General features: G+C 29.2%; 3 protein-coding genes across 5 annotated transcripts; 1 reads left to right on the forward strand and 2 right to left on the reverse strand.

Moving 5' to 3' along the window:
- Positions 1-1,256: 1,256 nt before the first annotated feature.
- LOC126835445 (proto-oncogene tyrosine-protein kinase receptor Ret) lies at positions 1,257-11,750 on the reverse strand. 2 transcript variants are annotated; one of them, XM_050568038.1, is made up of 15 exons: positions 10,948-11,750; positions 9,099-9,160; positions 7,615-7,820; positions 7,362-7,511; positions 6,233-6,387; positions 5,991-6,152; positions 5,590-5,698; positions 4,965-5,100; positions 4,787-4,904; positions 4,274-4,463; positions 4,014-4,203; positions 3,816-3,945; positions 2,399-2,600; positions 1,648-1,805; positions 1,257-1,583 (listed from the first exon to the last, which is right to left on the reverse strand). In XM_050568038.1, exons 1-15 carry the CDS (start codon positions 11,000-11,002, stop codon positions 1,438-1,440), a joined length of 2,169 nt encoding a protein of 722 aa, XP_050423995.1. In that variant the 5' UTR covers positions 11,003-11,750; the 3' UTR covers positions 1,257-1,437. The 2 variants fall into 2 exon arrangements, with proteins under 2 accessions (XP_050423995.1, XP_050423996.1); XM_050568039.1 differs by lacking the exons at positions 7,362-7,511; positions 7,615-7,820; positions 9,099-9,160; positions 10,948-11,750 and adding an exon at positions 6,698-7,315.
- Positions 11,751-15,817: 4,067 nt separating this feature from the next.
- LOC126836126 (polypeptide N-acetylgalactosaminyltransferase 5) lies at positions 15,818-22,826 on the reverse strand. Of its 2 annotated transcripts, none has more exons than XM_050569223.1 (9): positions 21,883-22,826; positions 21,591-21,798; positions 21,397-21,507; positions 21,152-21,329; positions 20,058-20,238; positions 18,710-18,849; positions 18,524-18,622; positions 18,327-18,461; positions 15,818-17,165 (listed from the first exon to the last, which is right to left on the reverse strand). In XM_050569223.1, exons 1-9 carry the CDS (start codon positions 22,496-22,498, stop codon positions 17,007-17,009), a joined length of 1,827 nt encoding a protein of 608 aa, XP_050425180.1. In that variant the 5' UTR covers positions 22,499-22,826; the 3' UTR covers positions 15,818-17,006. The 2 variants fall into 2 exon arrangements, with proteins under 2 accessions (XP_050425180.1, XP_050425179.1); XM_050569222.1 differs by lacking the exon at positions 20,058-20,238 and adding an exon at positions 20,737-20,917 and having other exon boundaries at positions 15,832-17,165; positions 21,883-22,775.
- Positions 22,827-22,869: 43 nt separating this feature from the next.
- On the forward strand, positions 22,870-24,913 carry LOC126836127 (elongator complex protein 5). The gene is made up of 5 exons (XM_050569224.1): positions 22,870-23,329; positions 23,532-23,852; positions 23,939-24,114; positions 24,178-24,344; positions 24,412-24,913. The coding sequence occupies exons 1-5, from the start codon at positions 23,269-23,271 to the stop codon at positions 24,506-24,508; spliced, it is 822 nt and encodes a 273-aa protein (XP_050425181.1). The 5' UTR covers positions 22,870-23,268; the 3' UTR covers positions 24,509-24,913.
- Positions 24,914-26,335: the final 1,422 nt, after the last annotated feature.

Consider the following 26,335-nt stretch of genomic DNA (forward strand, 5'->3'; position numbering starts at 1 on the left):
TACGAAAATTATTTGGGTTTCTCATTAAGAGAACGCCACACCGCCCATTTTTAAGGAGTAAAGTATAGGCAATTTTTTTACAAAATCTTAACTTAAAGGTTAAACTGTGATGTGTAACTAACTATGAGTTCAGTAGTTAAGACTCTTTTGTAGTAGTTAAATTATTTTTCGGACTATCACAGCATCCTTGACAGCTATTTAAAAAAATATTTCTGTTGAGTTGAGCTTTACGCGGATTAATTTTTCTCAGGCTTTATGTATAGTTAAGGAAAGAAATTAATACATATTATTTATGACAAAATTATCTGTGATCCATCATCCGTATTTTTTCGATGTACCTATACAACCAACGCTGTATCATTTTTAAAAGTCAAAAAAGTCCTTTCTTAATTAATTAATTATTCATTAACTGGTTGAAATATTAAAAAAAGGGTGATGGTAGAACACAGACAATCTATATTATGTGAAAATTTGGTTTCTTAGTTTTGATTACAGCCTTGGTAAAATTAATCCGCGCAAGGCGGGTTTTTTGAAGAAAATAACGGGTGTGTGGTGCCCTCTTAATATATCTTAAGCTCAGCATGTTTTTGTTGTCTAGTTCAATCGTTGGATATCATTGAAATATTTTGTTTTGGAAACTAAATTCGTAGTCATTTAAAGTTTGTTCCTTTTTCACTTAGCATTTCTCGAGCTGCAACTTCAACGTAAAATTTCAAGAGTTAAATAAAAATAAATATAATTTACCATGTAGCACTCTTTAATAAACACCACACTTAAGTCTATAATAGTAAATACAATGTATTCGGAATACCCTCAGATAGCAACTATGACGACTAAGTTAGAGGTTACTGTATCATCGAAAATCATTTTTTTAATATTTACGAGAGGCAATTCGGATAAAAAATATTTAATACCTAACGCGGGAAGAAACTAGCACATAAGACATAAAGGTCACCGGAGACAACTATAATATACATAGGATCCTATATCCTATATATTAGAAGATAGTATTTCGGAGGCAGCTAGTGTCTTGTATTTATATAATGTTATCGACTATCTAGAGATAGGAGGAAACATAACAGGATGCAACATAAAAACTAAATACACATTTTTACTTTTATCTCTTCTGACAGCACGTAAAAGATTAATTTGGAGCCACTGCCTTTAAAATAAAAAACTTAAGACTGGGTTCGCTAAATACAGATACTCTTGATAGCAATAAACAACCATTCAAGATATTTGTATGAGGAGTATATTTTAAATTGTATGATTAAAAACAATGTTCGAGGAAAAAAAGTATAGGAAAATAAGATTTGACTAATAATAATTTGTGTTCAATACAGTAATGTCAATGTAAACATTAATGCAAGTTTGACTAGGTTCTAATAAATGCTTGAAAGAGTCTATTTGGCAACAATCACACACGTATACAATTCTTCATGCAATATGTGTTTGAAGTTCTGGTTCAAAAACAAAATCTTTCATTGTTATATATGACATTCCAATTTCGGTTATTTGTTTTGGTGATTCGTATTTTTGTTCTTCTTCTTCGTCTTCCTTATTTTTGTTTTGGGGCTCCTCATCTAAATCAATTAAAGCAAATACATTATGAAGTGCAAGATAACTAATTAATTATTTGTATTTTACCATCCATAAAGTAACACATATTGCTGACAAATGTTTTGAAGTCTAATTGTAAGTAATCATTTCCTTTTTCTAGCATTTTTTCTAGAGTTAACGTTAAGGATTTAAAACTAGGTCTTCTATTCTGATCTTCTGCCCAACAATTCAACATAATATCATAACTAAAAATAATAAGCAAGTATTATTAATTAATTTTCATCGTTTATTATGTATACATATATGTTATAACTCATAAGTTTTATAACTATTTCCCTTAATGTTTTACATTTTACTTTACGCTTGGTTTTTTTTTTGTCTTGTATTGTATAATGGTAAGGTAAGATGTTTTAAATGGAGACAGGGCATATTTTTCTACCGATTTGGGTGAGAACTAAGATCTTTGTATTACTTCAGAACAGGAGAACGAGGTTCTGTGTTTATTTATTTTTAATTCTTAGATGTTTATCATTAAGCAAGATATTGAGCAAATATAGTTATATAAAATTATTGTAAATTTAAAAAATGCCAATAAACTTGGGCGTATTTAGATATTTTTTTTTTTTGGGGGGGCTGGAGCCCCCTCAGCCACCCTCATAAATACGGTCCTGCTAATGAAAGCAATCTAAATCATAACTACCCCTTCGGCCCTTGGAGTTAGGTATAATATAAGATATTAGTATACGTGTATGTTATACAACAAATATAATGTAACAAAAAAACAATATGTATAAACAATTTTTATTTAGATTCAAACTAAAATGAATAAATTTCTTACAGTTCATCTGAACAATTGCTTGGCTTGTCCATTCTATATCCATCTTTCAACAATTGAAATAAATCTTGAGCGATTATTCCTGGATAGGGAACTGATCCTAAGGTAACTAATTCCCACAGTAATATTCCAAAGCTCCATACATCTGATCTACTAGTATATATATGGTCCGCTAATGATTCAGGCGCCATCCATTTTACAGGAACTATACAAAAAAGATGCAAATTCCAACAATAGTATTTTGAGTACAAACATTTAAAATTTTATTTTGTGGCTAACTTTAATAGATATTTTTGTACTATTAAGTTTAGTACAAATATAATTATTTATGAATATGTGTAGTATAATAATTAAAGTGTACTGCATATTTTATTTGCTGTTTTTAGAAAAAAGTTACTAAAGGGCGAATTTGTCATCTAAGTTCAGGTTGCTGAACACAAATTTGGCATGCATTTTAAAACTGCCATTTTTTTTTGAGAGCGGGTTGGGGTAGTTTTTAAAATATCTTCCCTACCCTAACAACAACACGTACCAACACATTTTCAAATTTTATGTTTTAATAAAAAATGATTCAGAATTTACTTTTGCGTATTTTTATTTATAACCATATATGTATATGTATCGTAAATATAATATTAACCACAAAAAATACTTATTAGCGATAATTTGTCGCTATAGTTGCTGTTAGGGTAGTGTTTTGTATGTTAATAATACGATGCATATCGACTTATTTTAGAGTTCTTAATTTCTAAATTGTTATTAATTTGAATTTAAAAATGTAGGTATTATTTTAGAGGAGAATATGAGAATACCTTTAACTTGAATATACCTCTAGAGAATATATTTCTTAACGTTTTTTGATATGGCCATTATATAACGAGATACGACGGTAGCTGTTTTAGTTAACTTTGATATTTAAGAAATATAGATCACAAATATCGTATACTGGTATACACCTATCCTTAGACAGGTTCATTTGAAGTTTGGTAGAACTTTATAAGACATTCAGAAATTAATGCAATAAAGTACACATTAAAACAAAATAAGTTTATACATTTTTAAGAGAGGTTACGATTACACAGGTAACCGTGCAAACAAGAAACCCGTATTTTACAATTTTTCTTATTACCCGCATAAAAAACACGAGTAGCCATGTATTTTTATTACCCATCGACCGCTCAAAACCTTTATGCTCAAGTTTTAGGTATTACAGTCCTTTTAGTTACTAATTAATAAAAAAAATTGGTGTTTTAGTCAAACACCTCTTTTTAAATTTTAAACCAGTTGGTGTGCCAGAGTGTGAACATATATGTAAATAATAAAATGTACTGTTGAATCGCGGTTTTTTTTTTAAGACGAACTGTATCAAACTTGTATACTAACTTAAAAGTAAAATTATGTTATTGATTTAGATTCAAACCTCTTCCTTTAGTTTTCTTTAAGTACGCGTTATCTTCATATACATCTCTAGTTAAACCAAAATCTGATATCTTGCACACCTTTCCTTCAGCTACTAGCACGTTTCTAGCAGCCAAATCCCTATGAACCAGCTAAATAGGAAACAATTATAATATTAACTTGTTTTGCTAATATTTAATAATAATAATTTGTTTTATACTTTAATTTCAGTCAAATAGGCCATTCCTTTAGAAATTTGCCATGCAAATTTCAATATATCTCTAGGATTAATTGGGTAGAGTGGTAATGTTACAGACGGTCTCATTTCATTTCGCAGCAATTCCTCTGGATTTGATACAATACTGCCCGAACTGTTGTTGTCTATGATTCGGATTTTTCGAAGGTATGCCCTGTACGTTATTTTGTTGGTAAATAAATACATTTTAGTCTTTATAATCAGTTAAATAGTAAATGAATAACCTTAATGAACCATGTTTAGCATATTCAATTATTAAGTAAAATGGTCCGTCGGGCGTAGTACAAGCGCCTAGTAATTTCACGACGTTTGGATGGTTTACTTCTTTTAACAAGTTGTACTCAGACAACAAATCATCTTTTTCAATTTTGTCTGATCCGCTTTTAACAGTCTTTACTGCCACCGTCGTCATCCCTATAAATATTATTATTAATAAACATGTTAGATCATATAACTCCGTTGGAATTTGGAATGTGAAATTTAGAAGCATTCTCTGGAAAGGGATGTGTAGAATATGCGAATGTGCAAGATAATAAATGACTATAAAAAGACATTTGCATTTATAATAATATAAATTCATATTTCTAAAAGGCAGAATCTTGGTATCATACCGACAGGAATGTGTTCCGCCTTTTTGCGTTTAATAACCTTTTATCGCGTTTGGTGTGTATTTATACAAGAAGCATATTATTATATATTTATTCGATTTTCAGATAGATTATTGAGTTAAACTATACCTTTGGCCGCAGCTATGTCTATGGCTTGGGCTCTTAGAACTTTACCGAATTCACCTTCGCCAATTATTTGTTCTACCACAAGCCTACTCCTTGGAAATTCCCATTTTGGGTCAAATTCCTGTGAAACCCCAACTAGAAAGTTAGTTTTACGAACATAAAATAATATTAATATATTTACAGTGTTTATAAATGAAGTATCTCTGTTAATCGAATTAGGTTGATAATCGCTATGACCTCGATTTGGTAATAATCCTTCCAAAGCTCTCGTATTTCTGTTTAACTTGTTGGTATTAAAAACGCTGCAACGGGAAATTCTAAAAAAATTGTATTTTGCATGATAATAATTTATAGTACGAACATTAATTAACAATATTGAGTTTATATTAAATATTGTTTAAATTGGAATGCTGTCTTTGTCTATTATACATACACAACCATTGGCGGTGCGAAGGGTGTTTATTTGAATCAAGTGATTCATGTGTTGACAAATCTGGATGACTCGACCAAATATATAAACTAAAAAAATGTAAAATTATTCAGGTCAGCTAAGTTGAGCTGAAATATAATAGGTCATTGGATATCTATCAAGTTATAGGGATTGAAGTAAAAACTTCGCACAGCCAATGTACAAAATATTATCTTTATCATTGCATAAGAGAAATTTTGGACAATATTTTAAAAGTTCTTCACGTATTTATATAGTATCAAATAATGTGCAGTATGCATAATATTAATTTGGATATTTGTATTTTAAGGTTAAATATATGTATATTATATTATTATATTATACAATATTCACTTACTTATATCTAAAACAATACAAAAGAAGTCCACTGGTTACAAATGCAATTAAAATAATCGCGCTAATGATGACACTGCTATCGCACCATTTATTATCGCATGTGTTTATTACTAATACAAATAAAGTATTTCGTTAAATATATTAATCTTTTATTACTCAGCGAGCTTTATAATAGGCAATGCCAACGAATTAATCTATATAGAATCAAGGTTCAAGGATATATTTTTCCTTAATGATACCCAGAAAATCAGATATTTACAAGTACAATGTAAATTTAAGTGTTTTCTAAAATACTATGCAATAGTATGGAGTTACAAATGTATTTTAAAGCTTTATTTAACCCAAGTTAATGAAGTATAATTCGGTGACATTAGAAAGCTCGTCTTATAATTGATGTTAAACCTGGTGATAATGAGGAGTATTCTTTTAGAAATGTCTTTTCTTTTTTTTTCACTGCCTTGGGTTTTGTTTCACATGTACACTTGCCAATTTCATCGCATGTACAGACTCCCTTTGCAGCTGCTATTCCTTTATTACCTTCTTGTCCCGTACCAAATACTTCTTCTGTACGACGGCCATATAATCCGAGTTGAATATTCGAAATTATCAGTAGTAATTATAAATATATTATGTATTATACTCACCAGTGCAATCTTGAGGACATATTAGCGAATCTATTGACTCTAGTTGATCACAATTACCGTCTGGACAGGTGTTTATGTCCGGCGTACATGTCGAATAATTCGTAGTAAATAAATCTGGTTTTGGCGATTCTCGCCATTGACATTTGAAAATGGATCTACGTGTAAAGCATTTCAATGTATAATTTGTACTTATTACCATTGTGTTTTTCATTGTCATTTTTAAAAAATTAATTTTGTTTTAATTGTTGAAATATATTGCTATGCAAAAAAAAAAAAAAAATACACATTTACACGTATGAAAATATTGTTATCGTCTATAATATGGTATCAAAAAATGTTAACGTATTAATATTGTGAACTGAATTCTTCGGTCGCTGTTTCTTCTAATCGCGGTTTAAAAAAAATTGTGGGTACAAACACAAAAAAAAATTAATAAAGAAAACCACATCATTGTAAATACAATACCTTCTCAGCTCCGTATCGAAGCTAAAATAAAAGCACAGTTTACTGTAGAAAGAAAGGAGCTTATATCCAATAAAATAAGAATTTCCGTATATATTTTTTAGTTGATAAACAATTAGAGTAGTCATTACTCATTAGTTTCTCTGTTATAGGATAAATGTATAAATGCATACGAGCAATACAAAATAGATGAAAAAATAAATTTTTTCAAAAATGGACTTCTAAATTCTGAATTTAGTGATTAAGCTGTTATAAAATTCTATGATACCGTTGCTAGTTTTAGTTGTAGTTTTTATTTTTCACGATTATTAAGTTAATTAAAGTCGTCATTAAAACTGTTTAATGCAAAAGTACGGTTTAATTTAAAACGGTTCAATTGTTTCGTAGTGGTAGTAATAGTAGTAATATTATGATTATATTGGAAATTCTGATTACCCAAATAGACGGCCTAGGAGCGTGACAGTCAAGATTCATAAACAATGAATGCATAATTCAATGTAAATTAATCGTCGTCACCAACTCTATTTAGAGGTCACCTTTAGTGATTAGCATTTTATGTACGTGTAATAATTGTTATATTTATTAGAAAAAAATCGTGTTTAGTTGATATTAAGTGCTTGTATATTTCTATTAATTTATATTCGTTTCAAGATCATTTTACACTCACCCTAATCCGCACGACGATGTGCAAATAGCCTCTGTGTCCATTTTAATGTCGGAGCAGTGTGAATATGTATCCAAACATTGTTCATTAGGGGAATCGATTAAATGCAACAACACCTTAGCTCTATGACCGTTACCATAGGAAATAATAAGTCTAAATTCAAATTGAAATTTTGCAGTACTTAGTAATTCGTATGAAGCATAAACTATTTAGGTAAATACCTAATTTATTTCTTGTAGGTTTTATCAGCACTTACGTGATTTCCGTTTGGTTTATTTCTTTCAGTCGGTCCTTATCTTGTACATATATTATTCCTCCTTTTGGGGTTATACCAAAAACCATAGCATACACATTTTTTGATAATCTAAAATTATGTGCCAAATTGATGTCCTTTAAAGGTTCGGCGATTCGAGCGTACTTGCCAGAACTTTTGTATACGGTATACGTATGATTGGGGTAAATCTGTCGTTAAGAATAAATAAGCAAATTAGCTATACATGCGAGTTCAATCTAGATTTAAATTTATTATTTACAAATTTATTTAATAGTAAAAATATTGTTTAAAATAAATCGAGCGTTGTCGTAAATATTTATTGGAAAATTATATTACTTTCTCCCCCTGGCATCCAAATGTATGTTTTCCACGCGTGTCTTACAATACAATACGTTTCAATTTGCATTATGTATATAATATATTATGTTATTTTGTATTATTATAGTTTAAATGGATAAATGAAATCGTTTAAATTAACTGGATACTCTAATATTTTGTAAGGTTAACATTATATAAACCTACTTTTAGTTTACAATATAATAATCAAGCTACTCAACTCAAAAATAGAAATCTTTTTAACTTATGCTGATTTGTTAACATTTTTATCATATCATCAAAAATTTAAATGTACTACAGTCAGACATCTTGGTTATCATCTCGATCAGCATAGAATTTCTGAGAAGTCTATTCGTGAGAACGCAACACCATTTAATATGGTTTATGTTTACATTAACACCCTTTATCGAGCGGAGAATGTACGGTGTACCTATATAAGCTTTCAGAATTAATTGAAACCACTAGATAGATTATTATTGAAAGTGTATTTAATAAAGCTTTAATGGATTAGGCTGTCGTCAATGTGTCACCTATAGGATGACAGAGAAAATGTTACTAAAAAAACAATTATTTTATTTTATAAAACGTTATTTATCAGATTCTGATGATCAGAACAATATATTATATCAGATATTATTCTATAGTCATGTCACATATATTTAGTCATAAAATGGACATTTTTTTTCATTTTAAAGCAGTATAAATGTTATTTACATTAATAATACTGGGTGACCCATTTAATCAGGCACTTATTTTTCTATTTTTTATTTATTAAAGTTTAAAGTTTAGAACGAGAGGAAGGGTGGAGTGATGTAATAACTCGACAGCACTTTATAGTACTCTTTATAGCTTTTTATAGAGCTTATTAGCTCTTTATTATCTTAAACTTTAATAGCTATAAAAGGTATTTTAAAAAATTAGTTATCGACCAGCCACAATTTTCATCAAATTATTCTCCTTAGGTTAATTAAATATTACGTTCCCATTTAAGTTTCAGTATAGCTATTAGCACATTAGAAAATACTAAAAAGGTATTTGGTAATTATTTCCTTGGAATTTGAGTGTCTTGTGTTAAATGGATCACCATTCATCCTGTATAAAAGTGTATTTTAATAATCTTATTAACTCACCTGAAATGACGTAGAATTGGACGGTACACTCCTTTTTAGGTGGCCGCCACAAATTATTGTACCTGGTCACGACATAAATACATAAAAATGTAGAGAGAGAGGAGAGTAATTATAAACACAAATATACACTATAGGGCGGTAGTTTGTAATATATATATATATATATCATATATAATTATACCTAATTTTATTGTACAAAAAACATAAATTTCTAATTACGGAGAATTTTTTTTATTTACATAGCACGTAGTTTTATTTGTGATTTCCATGTAATTTTCATAATAGATATTTCGCGTAAAACTACGAAAAACCTTGAAAATATTATCAATACGAAGCACACCTATATAGGTATAAAAACGGTATTATAGTTTCCTTGCACGGAAATAACAGAATTTTCATTTTCCTAATGTATCCAGTATCTTCATTGTACATAACTATGAACCTAAATAATTGTATTATTAGGTTGTTGTTGCTTTGAACATTTGTTAATCGTTATTAATTATCTTAAATGTACACAGACCTCTTATAAATTACGTTATACAATTTTTCACATTGCAAATTAATAATATAAAGCATATTAAGAAGTAATTTTTTTATCAATTTATAGGCAACATAAACTGTTTATATTATTAGTACGTTACAGTATTGTGTTAATTTTTTTTAATAATAAAATTAATTTGTATACTATTAGTAGTTTATGCACTTTTAATGATCGCCAAAAAAGTGGTAATAAAATATTTTCACTACCACCATTATCATGTCAAAGTTTATTACTCATCACATACCTCCCTAAAAATCGATATTTTTATTATTATTCAGCCGTATAGCGAAGCTTTTTGGTTCACAGTGTTCAACTACAGAATCGTATTCTTATCGTCGGTATATAGTTAAAATATAGGTACACCTCTCTATCCATTGCTCTTTTATTAAGTTAAAATAGTACATATTAAATGTTAATTGTTTGAAAAGTATATTTGTTCGATATCATACATAGTAATGTATTTTTAAAATACGTTTTTGAATTCTGTTTTATACGTTACATACATATTATGTAAAATGTGAAAAACACAATTGAACTTGAGTTAGGACATTTTCACATTATCAATTCATTACACAATTAATGTATTGTATTTTTAATTTTATATTTTAGCATAATATGTAGGTGTATAATAAGTATAATTGGCCATTGGGTCTATTTATTATTTAACAGTTGACGAATACGCATAAGTAGGTAGGTAGGTAACTACAGTTTTATTATTTTTTTATACAGTTACCTTGGTACGTTAAATTTGTTGCCATACTTCATTAATTATAATCCTCCGTCACGAGAGGTTGATAGTTCCAACGTTTTAATAAATAATATTAATTAAATTTTCGCATATAATTAAGTATACATCTTTATAATTAAAACTGAAAACACAAGATAATTTAGCAACGCTAATAAAAGTAATAAAATACTAATCAATTTTGTTCATGGCATCTACCTAAATTTATAAATATTTACATAATATTATATAATATTACAAATGCCCTTTATAGTATGCAAGTATATAAGTTTATTAACAACGTATATATCGATTATACGTCGTGTTCGAGTAATATAATTGTTATCTTCAAAATTAGGCGTAGTGTATGAATCAAATATTAGGTTTTAGGGAATTAAATAACTAGTTTATGATTATATATATATTTATAACTATATAATCTAGTACGAGTATACAGCTAGAAGTACTTAAATACAAATTTGACGTACATTTTATTGATGTCATAACTTATAATGTTTAATACAAACGCAATGCTGTAATGTTTTACTTAGCTATAATACAACAGTTCTGAAAAATATACATACCGCATACAGTAATCCAAATGAGTATATGTAAATTGAGAACGAAAACCATGGTCATTGGAAACAATGAATATATAATTCTTAATGCACTATATTGTGCCGAGTCGTTTAACCAACTGAAATGTTGTCAACAGGTCCACTCTACTCGAACTGAGCGCTGTACAAAGTCCACATGTTTATGAGTTATAAGTTTCCCGAACGGTCATGCTCAGTTTTCAATTTTTCTTTGAAACTTTTTCCTTATATTTTTGCATTTTACAAATTAAATTAAAACTCAAGAAGCGATATTTTAAATTAGTTATGATAACACATTAACACCACGAGATCGCATAAGTAAGCAGTACTAAAAAACATGATTAGGTAATTTTTATTATTAATGATATCTAAATGACAATAGTGACAGAATTCATAAACTACAAGGATAAAAGCCTAATATGAAAGATACCACACAGCTACCAGCTAGAAGCGCTTGAGCTAGTACCTTCAACCATTGAATTTTGAATAGAACCATCAACTAGGTAGGTACTTAAAAAACGGTCAGTTATAACGACAATTGAATATTATATTACGATACAGGATATTACTATACAATGCGATCTGGTTTAAACAAACAATGTAGACAGGTTTCTAAATAAGAAAAAAAAGTGTTTTGTATAAATACCGAAGAAATAAATGATTAAAAAATGAAAAATTACATGTATTTACAAATTTGTTTTTCACAACTCTGATAAATGATAATATGTAATAGATAATTTTATGAAAAAGACATAATGTGGCACTGTGGACACCTTAGCTGTTACGCGGTACCTAAGGTTAAGCTGTGTCCGTTGCTGATTGATCCCCGATCCCGGATGAGTGATCACCCGGGATTTTTAGCGGCGACCCATGCCATATCCCCACCACACGTGTTTCATATCAACACCAACCCAACCATACCCAAAAACTAACCACAAAAACCAATATACAACAAAATCAACCAACAGGTTGTAACCATTTTAGCCGAAGCTTAAAAAAAATGTATGCATAATGAATGTCTTATGTCACCCAAGAATTAACTTAATGAAACAACTAAGTAAGTATAATAGATAATATCATTTATGTTTTTAATTTATTACAGTTTTACTTAAATTAAATCTACTAAATGTTGGTAAACTTAATATTTTTTTTGATAAAAGGTAGTTTTACCTCGAGAGTAATTGTATATTTTGAATAACAATAACTTGAAAATTGTATTAACCTACATTAATTCTATGGTTTCGGAAAAAACTCGTAAATAATACGTATATTAATTTACTTAGGTAGGTACTAGTGATGGGAATCCGAAAATCCGGATTTTTCAAAAAAACGCTTTTTAAGTCATTTGAAAATCATATAATCGTTAAATACTATTACAATATAAAGATGTATACCTAAGTAAAATTTGTTGATAACAATTTTTAAAAAAAACTCTTAAATTTGTCTATAAAATGCTTTCGGATTTTCGGATTTCAACAAATCCGAAATTCAAAAGCAGTTTATCTCTTTGGTGTTTTGTTTTATTTTCACATATTTATCAAAAAAATGTTACTTAGATATAGAGCTTTATATTGTAAAATTATTTAACACTTAAATGATTTTTAAGTAGCTTAAAAAGCGTTTTTTTTGTGAAAATCCGGATTTTCCGATTCCCATCACTAGTAGGTACACATTATTTCAAAGAGCTGTATTTAATAATGGAAATGATTGTTTGTAGTTTAACAATATTATCATAATAATCATATTAAAACATTTAATTTTAGTGGTTATGCGGACCCGTAATGTTAAAAACATATCCATAGTTTAATATTTTTCCGTGGAGTGGAGAAAATAGACGTTTTGTGATTATTTTACGCGTTTCCAAATTCAACCTCGCGGAGTCCTGACCACACTTCCACGTCGTGCTTTTCTTCCCATTTCCTCCCCGTCCTTGGCTCTAACTTTCTTCTCTTCCTTTCCCCTCAGTTTCACGTTCTGTGTCGCGATGACACTTAAGTCCAGATAAATCTCCAGCCCGAAAACAAATGGTTACGTTAGACGGGGCCCTTCCGAGAGTGGCGGAAGAGCTTGCGTATCCCGACGACCCGGAGGGCTGCCATCACCCAAAGTCGGCAGGCCAAAGGAGAGCGAACAGACTAAGCGACTCTCGGCAGACGAGCTCATAAGTCTTGTAAGACAATCGCCTGAGGGAGGGGAAAGCCTGACAGAAAACCTTGGCGGACACACCGCGCTGATGAAACGAAATGCTCTTAGCCGGGTGGTCTACGACATCAGTGCAGCAACGGAACAAACCCTAGGGAGATTGATCACCTCCCTGGTGACCGGACGATCAGGGGTGTTCTGGACACGGTTTGGACGCAACGGAGCCCGGAAAACCCCCACCAAGGCATCTTCTATGTGCGGCAGCGGCGACCCGTACGTTACATAGCTATACATGGTGCATACAATGATGGAAGAAAACTTAACGGTATTTTGTACCCCAGGTGGTAAGCCGACTTACTCTGTAAATCCACCCTCTGCAAAGGCCGGCCTCACAGAATCTGAGGGGGGGGGGCACCCATCACGTGCATTTTCTAAGGTGCCGAAGCAGTTCTCAACTCTACTGCTGATAAAAGACAGCGGATACGGACAATGGAAAAATTTGGATTTTTTGATGACGTTATAAAAAACGAAAAAAAAGAAGATGAGAATGATCAACCGCTGGCTGTTTTCTATCACTTAGAAGATGGATCTGTTATCTGTATCCGATAACGACAGTCGCAGTTATGACGGTGATTCTAATGTCTATACACAAATTACCGTCGGTGAATCGCCTTGCGAAGACGACGAAAATATCGTTGTCGAGGCATAATGGACTGACGGCCTAAAATAATAAAAGAAATCAAGTTTCTGTTGGCTATTAAACAATCAAAGTGGACACATTAGTAATGACAGACTTTATCGATTTATTACCAACGATAGACCAAAGAAAAAAATTAATAATTTAAAATACAAAAATCGTTGAAAAAAAACAATAATAAGAATACAACAAATAAAAGTAAAAAATAGAAACTCAGAGAGAAAATGATCCCAATGGTAAGCATAGCTTGTGCAAGTTTAGGCAGACAACAAGTACCATGTAGCAGCTCCCCAGAACACTGGTGGAGAGGGGGGGGGCGAAAGTGGAGATTGGGGGCGTTATTTACTATAGAGCAGGGGCGCTTCGGGAAAGCTCCCAGTATCCCGGTGGGCCAGAACGGGCCTGGTCACTAGATCGAACACCTAAATCAACCACTGGTTGAGAGGTTGCTCTGAATGAGTGTATTGCCAACTAACTAGATTATTTCGTTTATCTTGAGTTTCCGCATCCCGGCACCACCTTAACTAACAATATAAGGTATTAGTAAACGAGAACAGACAAGGTCTATAGTATGGAGATAATAAACGTTTTAAAAGCAAATCCCCACTTACATTCTTTACAATACAACTCGTTCTCCTAGAAAATCTTAAAACGTTAGCAAGACGAAACGAAAAACTTTATCGTAGCGGCTATGCTTATGAGATTTGAGGTTAACCAAGACAATACCAAATAAATGGTCGTATACAGAGGAACTAGAGACGCACAGGACCTAATGTACCTGAAGCGCTTAAGAATTAAACGTTTGGAGTGGGCGGGACATGTATGGACATTCGTAGTATAATTAAAGAAGTAATGATTGACACTATCAATGGAAAAAGACCTAGAGGACCACTAGGCAGAGGTGGATAGACGTAATTAAATCAGATCTCGAAAAATTTGCACCAGGATTAAAACTAGAGGTGAGTGAAGATAAAGATGGCGTGAAATAGTAGGTAGAAGCAGCAAAAGCCCTGAGTGGGCTATATAGAAGCTAGAGAAGAATATGAATTAAAAAAAATAAGAACAATCTATTGAACTAGGACTTAAGTCCATAACAAACATTTTACTAAAATTCGTAAAAACACGTGTTGACGATGAACCATCACTTCCGGCGAAGTAAGACGCTGTTGTATAAGTATAAAAGAGGTTGTTTGCTCGTAATCGATCTCAGCCTGTTGTGAGCGCTATAGTGTAGTATTTTTTGTAATTATGGTTTTTTGAAAATATTTTAGTCTTAACTTAAATTATATGTTATTTTTTTCCGCTTTGAACTATTAAACATGTATTGAATACTGTACATACTGTTAGTAACCTTTCAAAACTAAAACAAAATAGAAATAATATTGAATACATAATTATATATTTTAATACATATTTTCATTTAAGATTACCTATTTAAAAATTAATGAATTATTGATATAATGTACAAATAAGATAAAGTAATGCACCAATGACTGGTACAGTTTGATTTTTTTGTAATGTAAAAACTATAAGTAAATAATAAACAATAAAACATAATTTTTAAAATAAAGATTATAATAATAATTTAAAAAAATACATAAAACAATACAAAACAAGATTAATTAATTCGAACTTTTTAATAACTACTGATTGCACACTATGTTTTAGCTGGTAATAGATACACATATTTTTATCACAATTTGTGAAAGAAATCAAAATAATAAGTAGAACGAAAATAAAATATAGTAAAAATATAACATAATATTGCAGTACCTATAAGACAACTTTAAATATGTAACAATTTTTAACCTGTAAACAATAACAAAGAAATTTAAATTTTATAAACGATGTTCAAAGATATGTAAAAAAAAAAGAATGAAATAAAAAAGAACAAATTTAAACATTATAACAAACATTTAATTTAGGGAATTAACTATTCCTACAATACATCTATACAAATCGTTTCAATTGTAAGACAATTTGAACATTTACTTATAGGTATCATTTTTAATAAAGTTAAATTATTTTTACAAAAATACTCTTTTTCCATATTTTACAATTATTATAGTTTAAGTGGGTTAGTTTACTTAGTTTAATACAATTTTTAAAAAATAATAATATGATTTAAAGAGGACGGATAAAAGCTTAAAATGGCCATTCACATTTTAATAAATATCATTTTAGATATACACGTGTGTGGATAAAAACACTATAATTTCTTTACTATTTATAACTGAAATATTATTTATACAATTATAACTTAAAACACATTGGTAATATTGTTAATTAAGTAATTAAAAAAATGTTGGAAACTTCCATAAAATCAGCAATACTTTTGTCTTTGATTTTTTGTGTGTAAAAATAAATTTGCTCGATTGCATGTACAATAGTATTGAATATTTCAGAATACACCAACTATGATAACTCTGTTCAACTAGTAATTTTATGTGTTAAAAAATTACAATACAAACATCAGATCTTGTGTAAAATCAGATCAGAATAGTATAAAAACAATTATTAATAATATTTTAATAATTTCTATTATAATAATATCAAAATTGTAAAGGGTTATAAACATGTTAGATAAAGAGGTAATAATTGATATTCTGAGACATACTAATCATTCAAAATTTTGTAAGCAAACAATGATATAAATATAGCAAAAAACTATTTGTCTAAAATTGTGTGTTAACATGTTGAGTTATGTGTGAAATTTGTGTCTTTATGTGAATTAGCTAGTAATGTACTTAATTTATGTATGCATATTGCATAAGACGATTCTTATAATCTATATAATTATTTAATGAAGTAAATATATATTTATTTTTACAAAGTAATAATTACGATAACCTAAATCATTTGTAAATATCACAAGTGTTTATTTTCACCAAATTTCCATTAAGACATAAACAATCACTAAATTATATTTTTTTCTTTTTAAGTAACATTGTAAATTGAATAAAACTTTATATAAAAAAATTTGATTTATGGCTTTTAGATTTTAACTAATTAAAAAAATAAACTGTCATGGATTGATAGATTGATCAATAACTGGTGATGCTTTGCTTCTATACTTTTTAAGTAGTATTTTGTTCAGTAGAAAATATTTTGATCCCTTACGACATAATAATATATATATAACTATATATATACTAATTAATATCAAATAACATTCAATTACAAATATAGCATTACTATAAAGTAAATGTTAACTTGAGCTTGAGCTAGCTGCTTGCCAGTGGAAACTACTCTTCATTGTCCACTGTTGGGTAGGTGATCCATCACAATCACTTAAAATGGCAGTATATTGTTCAGCATTAGAATGTTCAAGACACTGTTCTGTAGTCCTATGCTTTATGGTTAACGTCTTAAAATGAAATATTATAAAAATAATATTAGTATATTCAAAACATAATAATAAAAGTGAAAAACATAAGTATCAATTTTTGAAAAATTTGTAATGATGAAAATATTGGGTGGCGTTGGACAGTGTTGTTAACCGTGGTTGAATAAGATAAAATATCTTTGGTGATTAGTCAAAACAGGTTAAGTCAAATATTAAAAAAAATAAAAGTGTAACTTATTTTGATCCATATTTTTTCCATTTTTGGATCAGGGCAGATTAATTATAACATAAATCCTATTGACTAAAAATCAAAAATATTTAAGTCATTTTTTTAACAGACTGAAAAAAGCAAGTACATAACAGTATCTTTTATTAGATATAGTTAATACTTTATGCCTAAGTATCGAAGATGTATACAAATTAAACATAATACAGGTTGGTAATTATCAAGTTGAAAACCACGGTTACAGTTATTAAAACTAATATGCTTAAAACTCTTTAATAAAAATAGTCTCAACTAGAGGTCCCTATTACACGTGTATTCGATTACACCCGTTAACCCGTGTAATTAACATACACGTGTATTCAAAAAAAATTATTTTTGTTATTAATTTTAGTTTCACGTTTAATATCACGTCTATTTAATCAGACAAACTCAAACACAAGTATAGTTGTGTAAATACGTTAACTCAAACTAAAATTGTTGACAAAATAAATTTTTTTAAATACACGTGTATGTTAATTATACCAGGTTCGTGTACACGTGTATTTAAATTACACGTTTAAAATCACAGGCATTAGCCTCAAAATTTTCTGTTACCAAACATTACCAATGTTTTCCGCTTTTTATTTAGTTTCACCAAATATAATTTTATATATCGTCAGCTTATTTAACAATGGGCGTGACTCCAAAATACCACTACTTTCACGCTAAAAAAGAAAAAAAACGATAAATTTATTCTTTATATTTCAATGTCAATTGCTTACTGTTAATTACACGTTTCATAGTAAAGAGCACTGAAATATAATCATTATTATACCAGTCGACGCACAGTTTCTTTTTTCATTCAAATAATAAGGTATACCGAATATACCAAAAATTGATTTTTTTGGAGTCCTTTGCTAAATAGGCTGACTTTATACTCTGTGTTTGCTTATGGAGTTTAAATATAACAAACATACCTTGGTATCATATACCCACGCTTGATTACCTTCAAGACCGTGACATCTAACTAAATTAACTGGTCCTAACATGTTGGCTGAATCCAAACAGTTATCGTCAGACATTATTTGTGCACGTTTCGTGTACGCAAATACCTAGAGAAATTGTAAATAAATTAAAAAGTTAAAATGTGTACATACTCCCGAAGAAAAATTACTTGATTTCCTCCAAGACCATGACAAAAACTCATGCCAACTTTTTCACCGCTTTTACGTGCCATTGTATCTAAACACTGCATCGATTCAACATTTTTTATCTGAAATTTTTTTTTTTTTAATTAATAACTACTTTTAATATAATGATAAAATTAAATATCAAAATATTAAAAAACATATAGATTTACTTCTCCTAAATAATAATAATCCAATGGCATCTGTGATTCTGGATAAATATTTTCGAGATACCAACGGAATGGTTTGCATTGCAATTTTGTTCGTAATGCTAAACGATCTGATACATCTCCTACTTCTACACTAGATGCACCTGATGAAAAAAAATGTATTCATGTCACCAAAATGTGAATTAGTTATTATATAGTTTATACAATAACTCGAATATAATATACTTGTTGTTCGACACATTTAAATAATAATAATCATTCAATAGATTGTTTGGCATCAAGTTAAACATACAAACAAAGTTAGAGAAATAATTAAAAAAACCGTAAACAAATATGCTGAATGGGGTTAGATTTGAACTAGGCACATTTCAAGAGCAGATTAGCACACATTAGTTATAATTATATAATTGAAGTTGCTTGATCCTAATGAACATTTTGACGGTGTTTTGAAAATTGAGTATTTCTCCAACTTTGTCATGAGCACCAATTTATTGTTGGTATAACATTTAACCTTTAAGTTTTTTAATATGCTGTTCATATATTTTCAACAAAGAAACATGCATTAACAAAACAATGTAATATTATTTTGAAATTTGCAAAAAAAAAGATATTTTGTAATATAGCTGTACAAGTATTAAAAATGTTTGATGTTATTTATAAAAGCAGCATGCACAATATATACCATATGTAAATATCTACTTTGCAAAGTAATTCACAAAACATGCTCACTACAATTTATGATCATTTTATGCAGTGGTTTTGAGTAAATAATTTTGAAATAAAATCTATATCACTTATAAAAAAACAATTATTAAACAGGTATTCATCGATAATTAATTGAAAAACTGTTTATATTTATATACATTTAAGAAAATTGAATACTGAAATAATTTGGTTGGCGCACCACTTGAAATATTATCATTTAACTTTAACACTTAATTCCATTTCGTAGTATGTTTTTTAAACAAAATTAATTTTTGGTTAGTAATTGTTGAAGTACAATTTTAATAATAATAAAATTTGTTTTAACTAGTTTTACCTTTAATAAAGAATTTGTTTTTTTAATCATTAATAGACTAAAGACGTTATATCAAATTACTTTACTCAGAATAACCAATTGAGGTTAGTGTTAAGTGAATAACTTAGCTATCTACAAGTTAATAAATATCTAAATTATAACAATACAATACTCTATATTATTAAATATTTATACATAAAAAATATATTTTTTGATAATACAAAACGTGTCTTTAATATTCAAATGTTGTGCCACAGGTGTGAAAAATCATAATTATAAATAAATGTGTAGGTGGGTGATGGTGGGATTAAATCAATTTTGGTATAGGGATACCTGGATTAATGGCGTAGTAAAAATGTTTCCAATCATCCATCCAAACTTCAGCAAGGCGAGCATTGTTGTGATTGACTATGTGTGAAGTACCACCTGGGAATGTATATGGTGTGGATTTTCGAAAAACATGGCCAACATGTGAACATGGCGATATTTCCAGAGTGCCACCACACATCCAAATCTACGACCGGACGTTTCAGTAAAGGAACTCAAAAGATATTTTATAGGCCACTTATTGGTACATATATAACTTATGTACTTATTATGTTCTACGCTTTAATAATGACATTTCTCTTAAAACACTTACAAGTTACCTTTAAGATTATTTTATTATTATAAAATCAAACACATATTGACCTCTATACCTACATTATGTTGTGTATTAATTAAAATAATTGTTTGTTAACGCTGGTTGTACCTACCTCCCACTTTTTTATAAGTACACAGACACAAAGTATACGAGAATGGGAAAAGTGGAAAACGGGTACACACAGAATATAATATATTTTATCATACAACTACATCACTGGCTTGTTATTTCGAATCTAAGAACAGTTTATAATTTGTATTTTGTACAAGTTAGCAAGCAGGATTAATAATTAGGTTAGATAAAGAACTACATCGTGTTAGTAATCCTTAGAAAAGCAGAATGAACTTTTATATGGGATACATCCTATACCTGGATTCATTGCATAATAGAAATCTCTCCATTCGTCCAGCCAAACCTCAGCCACACGAGCTGCATTATGTAAAACAATTTTTGATACGCCACCCGGAAATGTATATGGTGACTTGTCACGAAACACGTGTCCTACGTGTGAACATGGCACTATTTCCAACATACCACCACATTGCCACACCTAGAAATATGCATATCAACAACAAGTTTCCCCCATAGCTAAACACTTGGGTACGTTTTCTCAAGTATACATGTCGGTATTATATATGTCATATAATGTGTATAGAAAAACAACATTGCTATAATTATCCTTTTACTAATAAGATTTTTCAAGTAATAACTTAAATAGATTGTTTTTTAATTAAATACATTTTTAATAGCATGGTATATTATATTAACGCTGAATAATACTTACACGGAAGGACATTTCAAGATTTTCACCACCCCAAATATCCATTCCTTCATCATAAGAACCTATTTCATAAAAATAGTCTTTGTCAATTGAAAATAGTCCACCAGCCATAGTTGGAGTTCTTAGTGGTGCTGTGCGATCGTTTTTACGTCTTACCATTTCTCTTTGTGGAACTCGATACCTAAAAAAAAAAAAAAAAATATTTAATATTATTATAAATTTAATATAATTTTAAATAAAAAGTTTACCATCTGAAGTTCAATTTCCAATTAAATCCTCCCCAAGTCATGTCAGATGCAGTAACATATTCAAAAGTGTCATCAGAAATTACATCAATGACTGGGCAGACTACAGTTTTCCTAAAAGCAAAGTAATGTTAGCAGACTTATTAGTTTGATAAAAGTCATATTAGTTTTTTATATTATATAAATAATAACAATACCTATTAATTACTATTCTAGCTAACAGTGGTTCTAGCCAACCATCAGCACATTCACAATGCGCATCTAAAAATGTAATTATTTGGCCTTTCACATGTTTAGCACCTAGTAAGCGAGCTCTGATTAATCCAGAACGTTTAACCGTTCTTAATACTTTAGTTTCAACAGGTAGAGTAGCTACATAATCTTCTAATTTTTGTCCCAAAAAGTCTGAAAATAAACATTAATCAATATGAGATATGTTCAAGAATAATACAAGTATTAAGTATTACAAATTTTAAGTGAGTAATTTACCTCTTTCACTAGCATCATCAACTAATAAAATCTCCCTTAAAAGTGCACGAGGTGACCGATTAATGACACTCCAAACAGTTCTTAACAATGTAGACCAAGCTTCATTATGAAATACAATAACAATAGAAGTGGTAGGCATTAGAGTAGGGTACTTTTTATTTTTACAATCAGGTTGTCGAACATCTTTCAAAGACCGATTTAATGAAATCATATCACTAGCCATTATATTGAACTGGTTTTCTTTAAACTTTTCTTTCATAATGAGTTCTTGTTCTGGTTTTATTATGACACCCTGCCCTCCTTCACCGGGTCTTCCATGTTTTTCCCGTACTGGAGGCATAGGTTTCCAGTGCTTGAGCATATATGGTGGATAAGTAGTATTGTCACTGTAATGTTTGAATCGTTGGAGCATATTTTTTTGCATGGATCCCCAACCCATTCTAGCTGCAGTTGCTTCTTCGTAGGACTCATCTTGTTCATTAATATTGTTCGATTTGCAGTTAGGACCGATGCAGTCTGGGTAATACATCAGTATCAAAATGTCGATGAATATCCATAGTAATGAGGTAGCTATGACTATCTTGCAAGTATGAAGGCGAAACTTACTTCGAAACATGATTTATTTCTAACACGGATTATGTAGAATGCCTACCTTAACTTCAATAAAATCATAACAAATGTTGTTGCCCAGTATCAGGTGAAGGTGGTACACGACTGTCAAAAACCGTCAATAACATGTATATGTGTGTATTTCGAGAGAATGTAATTATATTTGTTCGATAAGGAAAATTAAAAAATTAAAATAGTTGACATTTAAATTTTAATGCATTTTTTTAATGAACATAGTCCGTAAAAAGTCAACACATCACCAAAACTCTTATCATTAGTTTTAAATCAGTGTAAACAACGTGGATTTCTAGGTTAGATTTGTTATGCAATCGCTTGAATTTGATTTATATTTTTTCAGCTATTGGCTTGGAAAAATATTATGCAATTAATATTACTAATTATTTAAAATATATTTTGCTTGTTCACGGTTTACTAATTATGTATTTTTTTATTTAACATTAATTAAAGCGTTCAATATGAGTGTTTTTAAAATTATTATTTTCAGTAGGTAAATTATTGATAAACCGTTGTCCAGTGATAACAACTAGTGACAACTGACAAGCCAGACGCCGTGAAGTTTAAGCGGCGAAGAACTTTCTTAAAGCTCGATCTTATTTTAAAGTTCCGATTTCGACGTATATTGTGTATTGAAAAACTAATATGATGTGCCCGTGTTTATAGTATAGTACGTTTTATTTTACAAAAACTATTAATAAGTCATACAGTTCAAGTTTTAAATTAAAATTCCTTAAATAATTACTTTCATGTTGAAAAAACATGAATATTTACGACACTGTTCTTAAAGGAACCCAAGCTAGTAAATTTATATTAATTGAAGGTAAATATTTCATTATGATACTAAAATCTAATCAAGGATTGATAGTTGAATTGGCGGTAAAAATGCTTTAACATATTTATCATGCATATTATACATTTAAAATATTTGTATACAAAGATTAATCATTAATAAATAGGTTATTTGTATATCACTACTAACTGTTATTTGTATTATATACAAATACAATTTTTAATTGTTTCAGATTCATACTTGGCAAAGGGTCAGTTTTTGTTAAAATATATAGCAGAAAATCGAAAAGCTCATGATGTTCATGTACTGTGTTTTCAATCATTGATTTCTGATTATCAACATTTACTTCCATCATTACAAAATATTTTTATACATGATTGTTTGGTAGATACTTTATCCAAAAATCAATGTCCAAGAGATGTTGTTAATAGTATAATTAAAAAAACCAAAAAAAATATAGTACTAATTATTGATTCTTTATCTATATATCTGCTTCACACAAAGTTTTCTACTGTGTACAAAGAAATACTTGATATAATTTCTTTAAGCACGGGTAAGTTAATAAATTATAAAAATAAAATAAAACTATAGTATTGACAGTATTGATTAATAATGGGAAATTACTGATATTTTTATTAGAGCCCAAAGTTGTACAAACTATTGCGGTGATCCATGATGATGTGACCGAAACAATTAAAATAGAGCATTTGAAAAATTTATGTAAAACTCATATACATGTGCAAAGTACCGACAGTCCTAGGGTTTTAAATTTAAAGTTAGAACATAAAAGATCTAGTGGAAAATGTGTTGTACAAGTATGGAAATTTATGTTAAAAACCAACTAGTAGTTTTTTCTAAAAATTATTATACTTTTTTAGAAATTGAAAGGTGAGATGAAAGTAGATGGTAACTTTAAACTCATAGTAGACACACCGAAAATAATTGAAGATGATAAAAGTGTACCTATGAATTTAGCCAGTTTCAAGTTGGTTCTCGAAGACAGTGAAAAGATAGCGAAAGACAAATTAATTTTGCCATATACTCAGTAAATATATTATTAAATTTTTGTTTTTTATTTAATTAAATAATATTAATTAAGGCAATATTTTTAGAGTGCAAAATACTAAAATCGGAGGAACTATTCATTATATCCCCGATGAGGCTGATGACTGGGATGAAGAAGATCCTGACGATGATTTGGAAATCTAACAGAATATTTTGATAACGATAAGAATTTAATTTATCTCATATAATAATCTATACCAATATATTGATATGAGTCAAATATTATTCATTACTAGAAATTGAAAAATGTATTTTATATATATAAACATAACAGTTTTTGTTTAACTTTCTTAGTGTCATAACAAATGTAATGGTCTAATTTTCTCAAATTGTATTATCATATAATATAAATTTAACTATATTATGTGATATTTATTTATTATTAAGTTATTCGATTAATGATAATTTTAACTGTCAACAAAGGATCTAAGGAACATGAAAAAAATATAATTATGAAAGATGAAGTAGTTCAAGTCATAACTTCCTCAAAAACGAATTCTTTATTCCACCTATACATGACCAAAAAAAAAAAAACTCGGGGCCAAAAGGTATAGGTAAGCTCGAACTGATAGCAGCAAGGAGTGATTTCTGTTTCTTGTGTTTGGTTCTTTTAGATTAATATTAACTTCAAAGCACCTAGAAAATAAATTTCGATAGGCCATCATTTTTTTAATATAGTGTTTACGTCCTTCCAGTGTTTAAGAGTATTCTAATAACTTGAAGCTATAGATCTTCAATACATACAAAAATAATGTGTAGGATTCTTGTAAAATCGATGGCAATGTGATTAAGATGACCCCTGACCACCTATTTGTTAAACAGTAAATTACTGTATGTAGCCTATTTTTCGATAAAACTTAACAGGAAGCTGATATTTTTACACTTTTACCTTTATGCATATTAACAGAGCAAAGTGAATTTCAAAATTACCTATATTTAATTTTAAATGTTATCAACAGTTACAACGCATTTGTTAAACTATTTTTATACAAACACATGGTTAAGCGGAGATGTACTAGAAATTAAATACGAGAATAGTATCTTAATTTTGGCAGTTTTTAATTATCAGAAGTTGGGTTATAGAAAAATTAATTTTATGAAATTTATAATTTTTTTAAAAGTATGATTTTTTCCAAAAACTGTGGATCGACAACCAGTATGCATAATTAGGAAAACAATACATTTTTATTTGTTTTTCGGTTAAGTTTAATTCTTTTTTAACATTTTTATTGTTTATTGAATACCAGACAATTTACAGTAAAAAATGTTGTACCATAGAAGAGATTCTGATGAACTAAACTCTGTTTTCAGATTCCTTATCCTTTAAGTAGATTGATCAGTACGTAAGGGCAAAAATACGCCTAAATGCTTAAATTGTACGTTAGACGAGGAACAGAAAAATAAATATAGTTTTTCAATTTTATTAAAAGTATTTTTTACAAGCAAAAAAATTAAAATGTGTTGTCTGCTTAAGGATAAGACTACCAATGGGTGGTTTCTTTTCACGATATTCAAGCTATGTACCTACATAATTTTATGAAAAAAAACTCATTGTAAATGAATTGTATACAAATTGTTTTTGTTAATAAAAGGATAAGACCAATTGGAATTGTGAGTATTGGTGTGCTATGGCTAAAACTATACCTAACCTAACATTGTAAAAACACAATCACATCGTGCATGGCTATATTTAGATTCATCGTTTGGTAAATAGCAAAACCGCTAGTTAAGTTTGAAATTAAATTGTGGCGGTAACAATTATGACAAGTGACAACTATAGTATTAAAATCACGTGTGTAATGTCAACTCGTTACGCGAGTTTAAATAGTATAATACAATTATTAAGATATTTTATCAATCGCGAAATATGTTCATTGGATGGTTAATTTGGAACGTAGTAGAAACCAACAATTGCAGGAAACGAAATAAATTAGTTTTGATTTTTGACATTACGTTACATCATTATACATT

This window comes from Adelges cooleyi, unplaced genomic scaffold, assembly GCF_023614345.1.
Source record: "Adelges cooleyi isolate 19-005CV unplaced genomic scaffold, UGA_ACOO_1.1 ACOO_flye_CR_arks_rails_tigmint_CR_PRNA_23, whole genome shotgun sequence".
Taxonomy (NCBI): domain Eukaryota; kingdom Metazoa; phylum Arthropoda; class Insecta; order Hemiptera; family Adelgidae; genus Adelges; species Adelges cooleyi.

Bases quoted from the DNA above. Each gene is read 5' to 3' on its own strand.
- LOC126836127 (XM_050569224.1), top strand. From the start codon at position 23,269: ATGAATATTTACGACACTGTTCTTAAAGGAACCCAAGCTAGTAAATTT. The intron at 23,853-23,938 runs GTAAGTTAATAA...TATTTTTATTAG, and splicing joins TATAATTTCTTTAAGCACGG to AGCCCAAAGTTGTACAAACT. The intron at 24,345-24,411 runs GTAAATATATTA...CAATATTTTTAG, and splicing joins TTAATTTTGCCATATACTCA to AGTGCAAAATACTAAAATCG.
- LOC126835445 (XM_050568038.1), bottom strand. From the start codon at position 11,002: ATGACCATGGTTTTCGTTCTCAATTTACATATACTCATTTGGATTACT. The intron at 6,388-7,361 runs GTGAGTGTAAAA...CTTTACACGTAG, and splicing joins ACATCGTCGTGCGGATTAGG to ATCCATTTTCAAATGTCAAT. The intron at 4,464-4,786 runs GTATAGTTTAAC...TAATATTTATAG, and splicing joins AGACATAGCTGCGGCCAAAG to GGATGACGACGGTGGCAGTA.
- LOC126836126 (XM_050569223.1), bottom strand. From the start codon at position 22,498: ATGTTTCGAAGTAAGTTTCGCCTTCATACTTGCAAGATAGTCATAGCT. The intron at 21,799-21,882 runs GTAAATTACTCA...GTTTATTTTCAG, and splicing joins TGATGATGCTAGTGAAAGAG to ACTTTTTGGGACAAAAATTA. The intron at 21,330-21,396 runs GTAAACTTTTTA...TTTTTTTTTTAG, and splicing joins TGGAAATTGAACTTCAGATG to GTATCGAGTTCCACAAAGAG.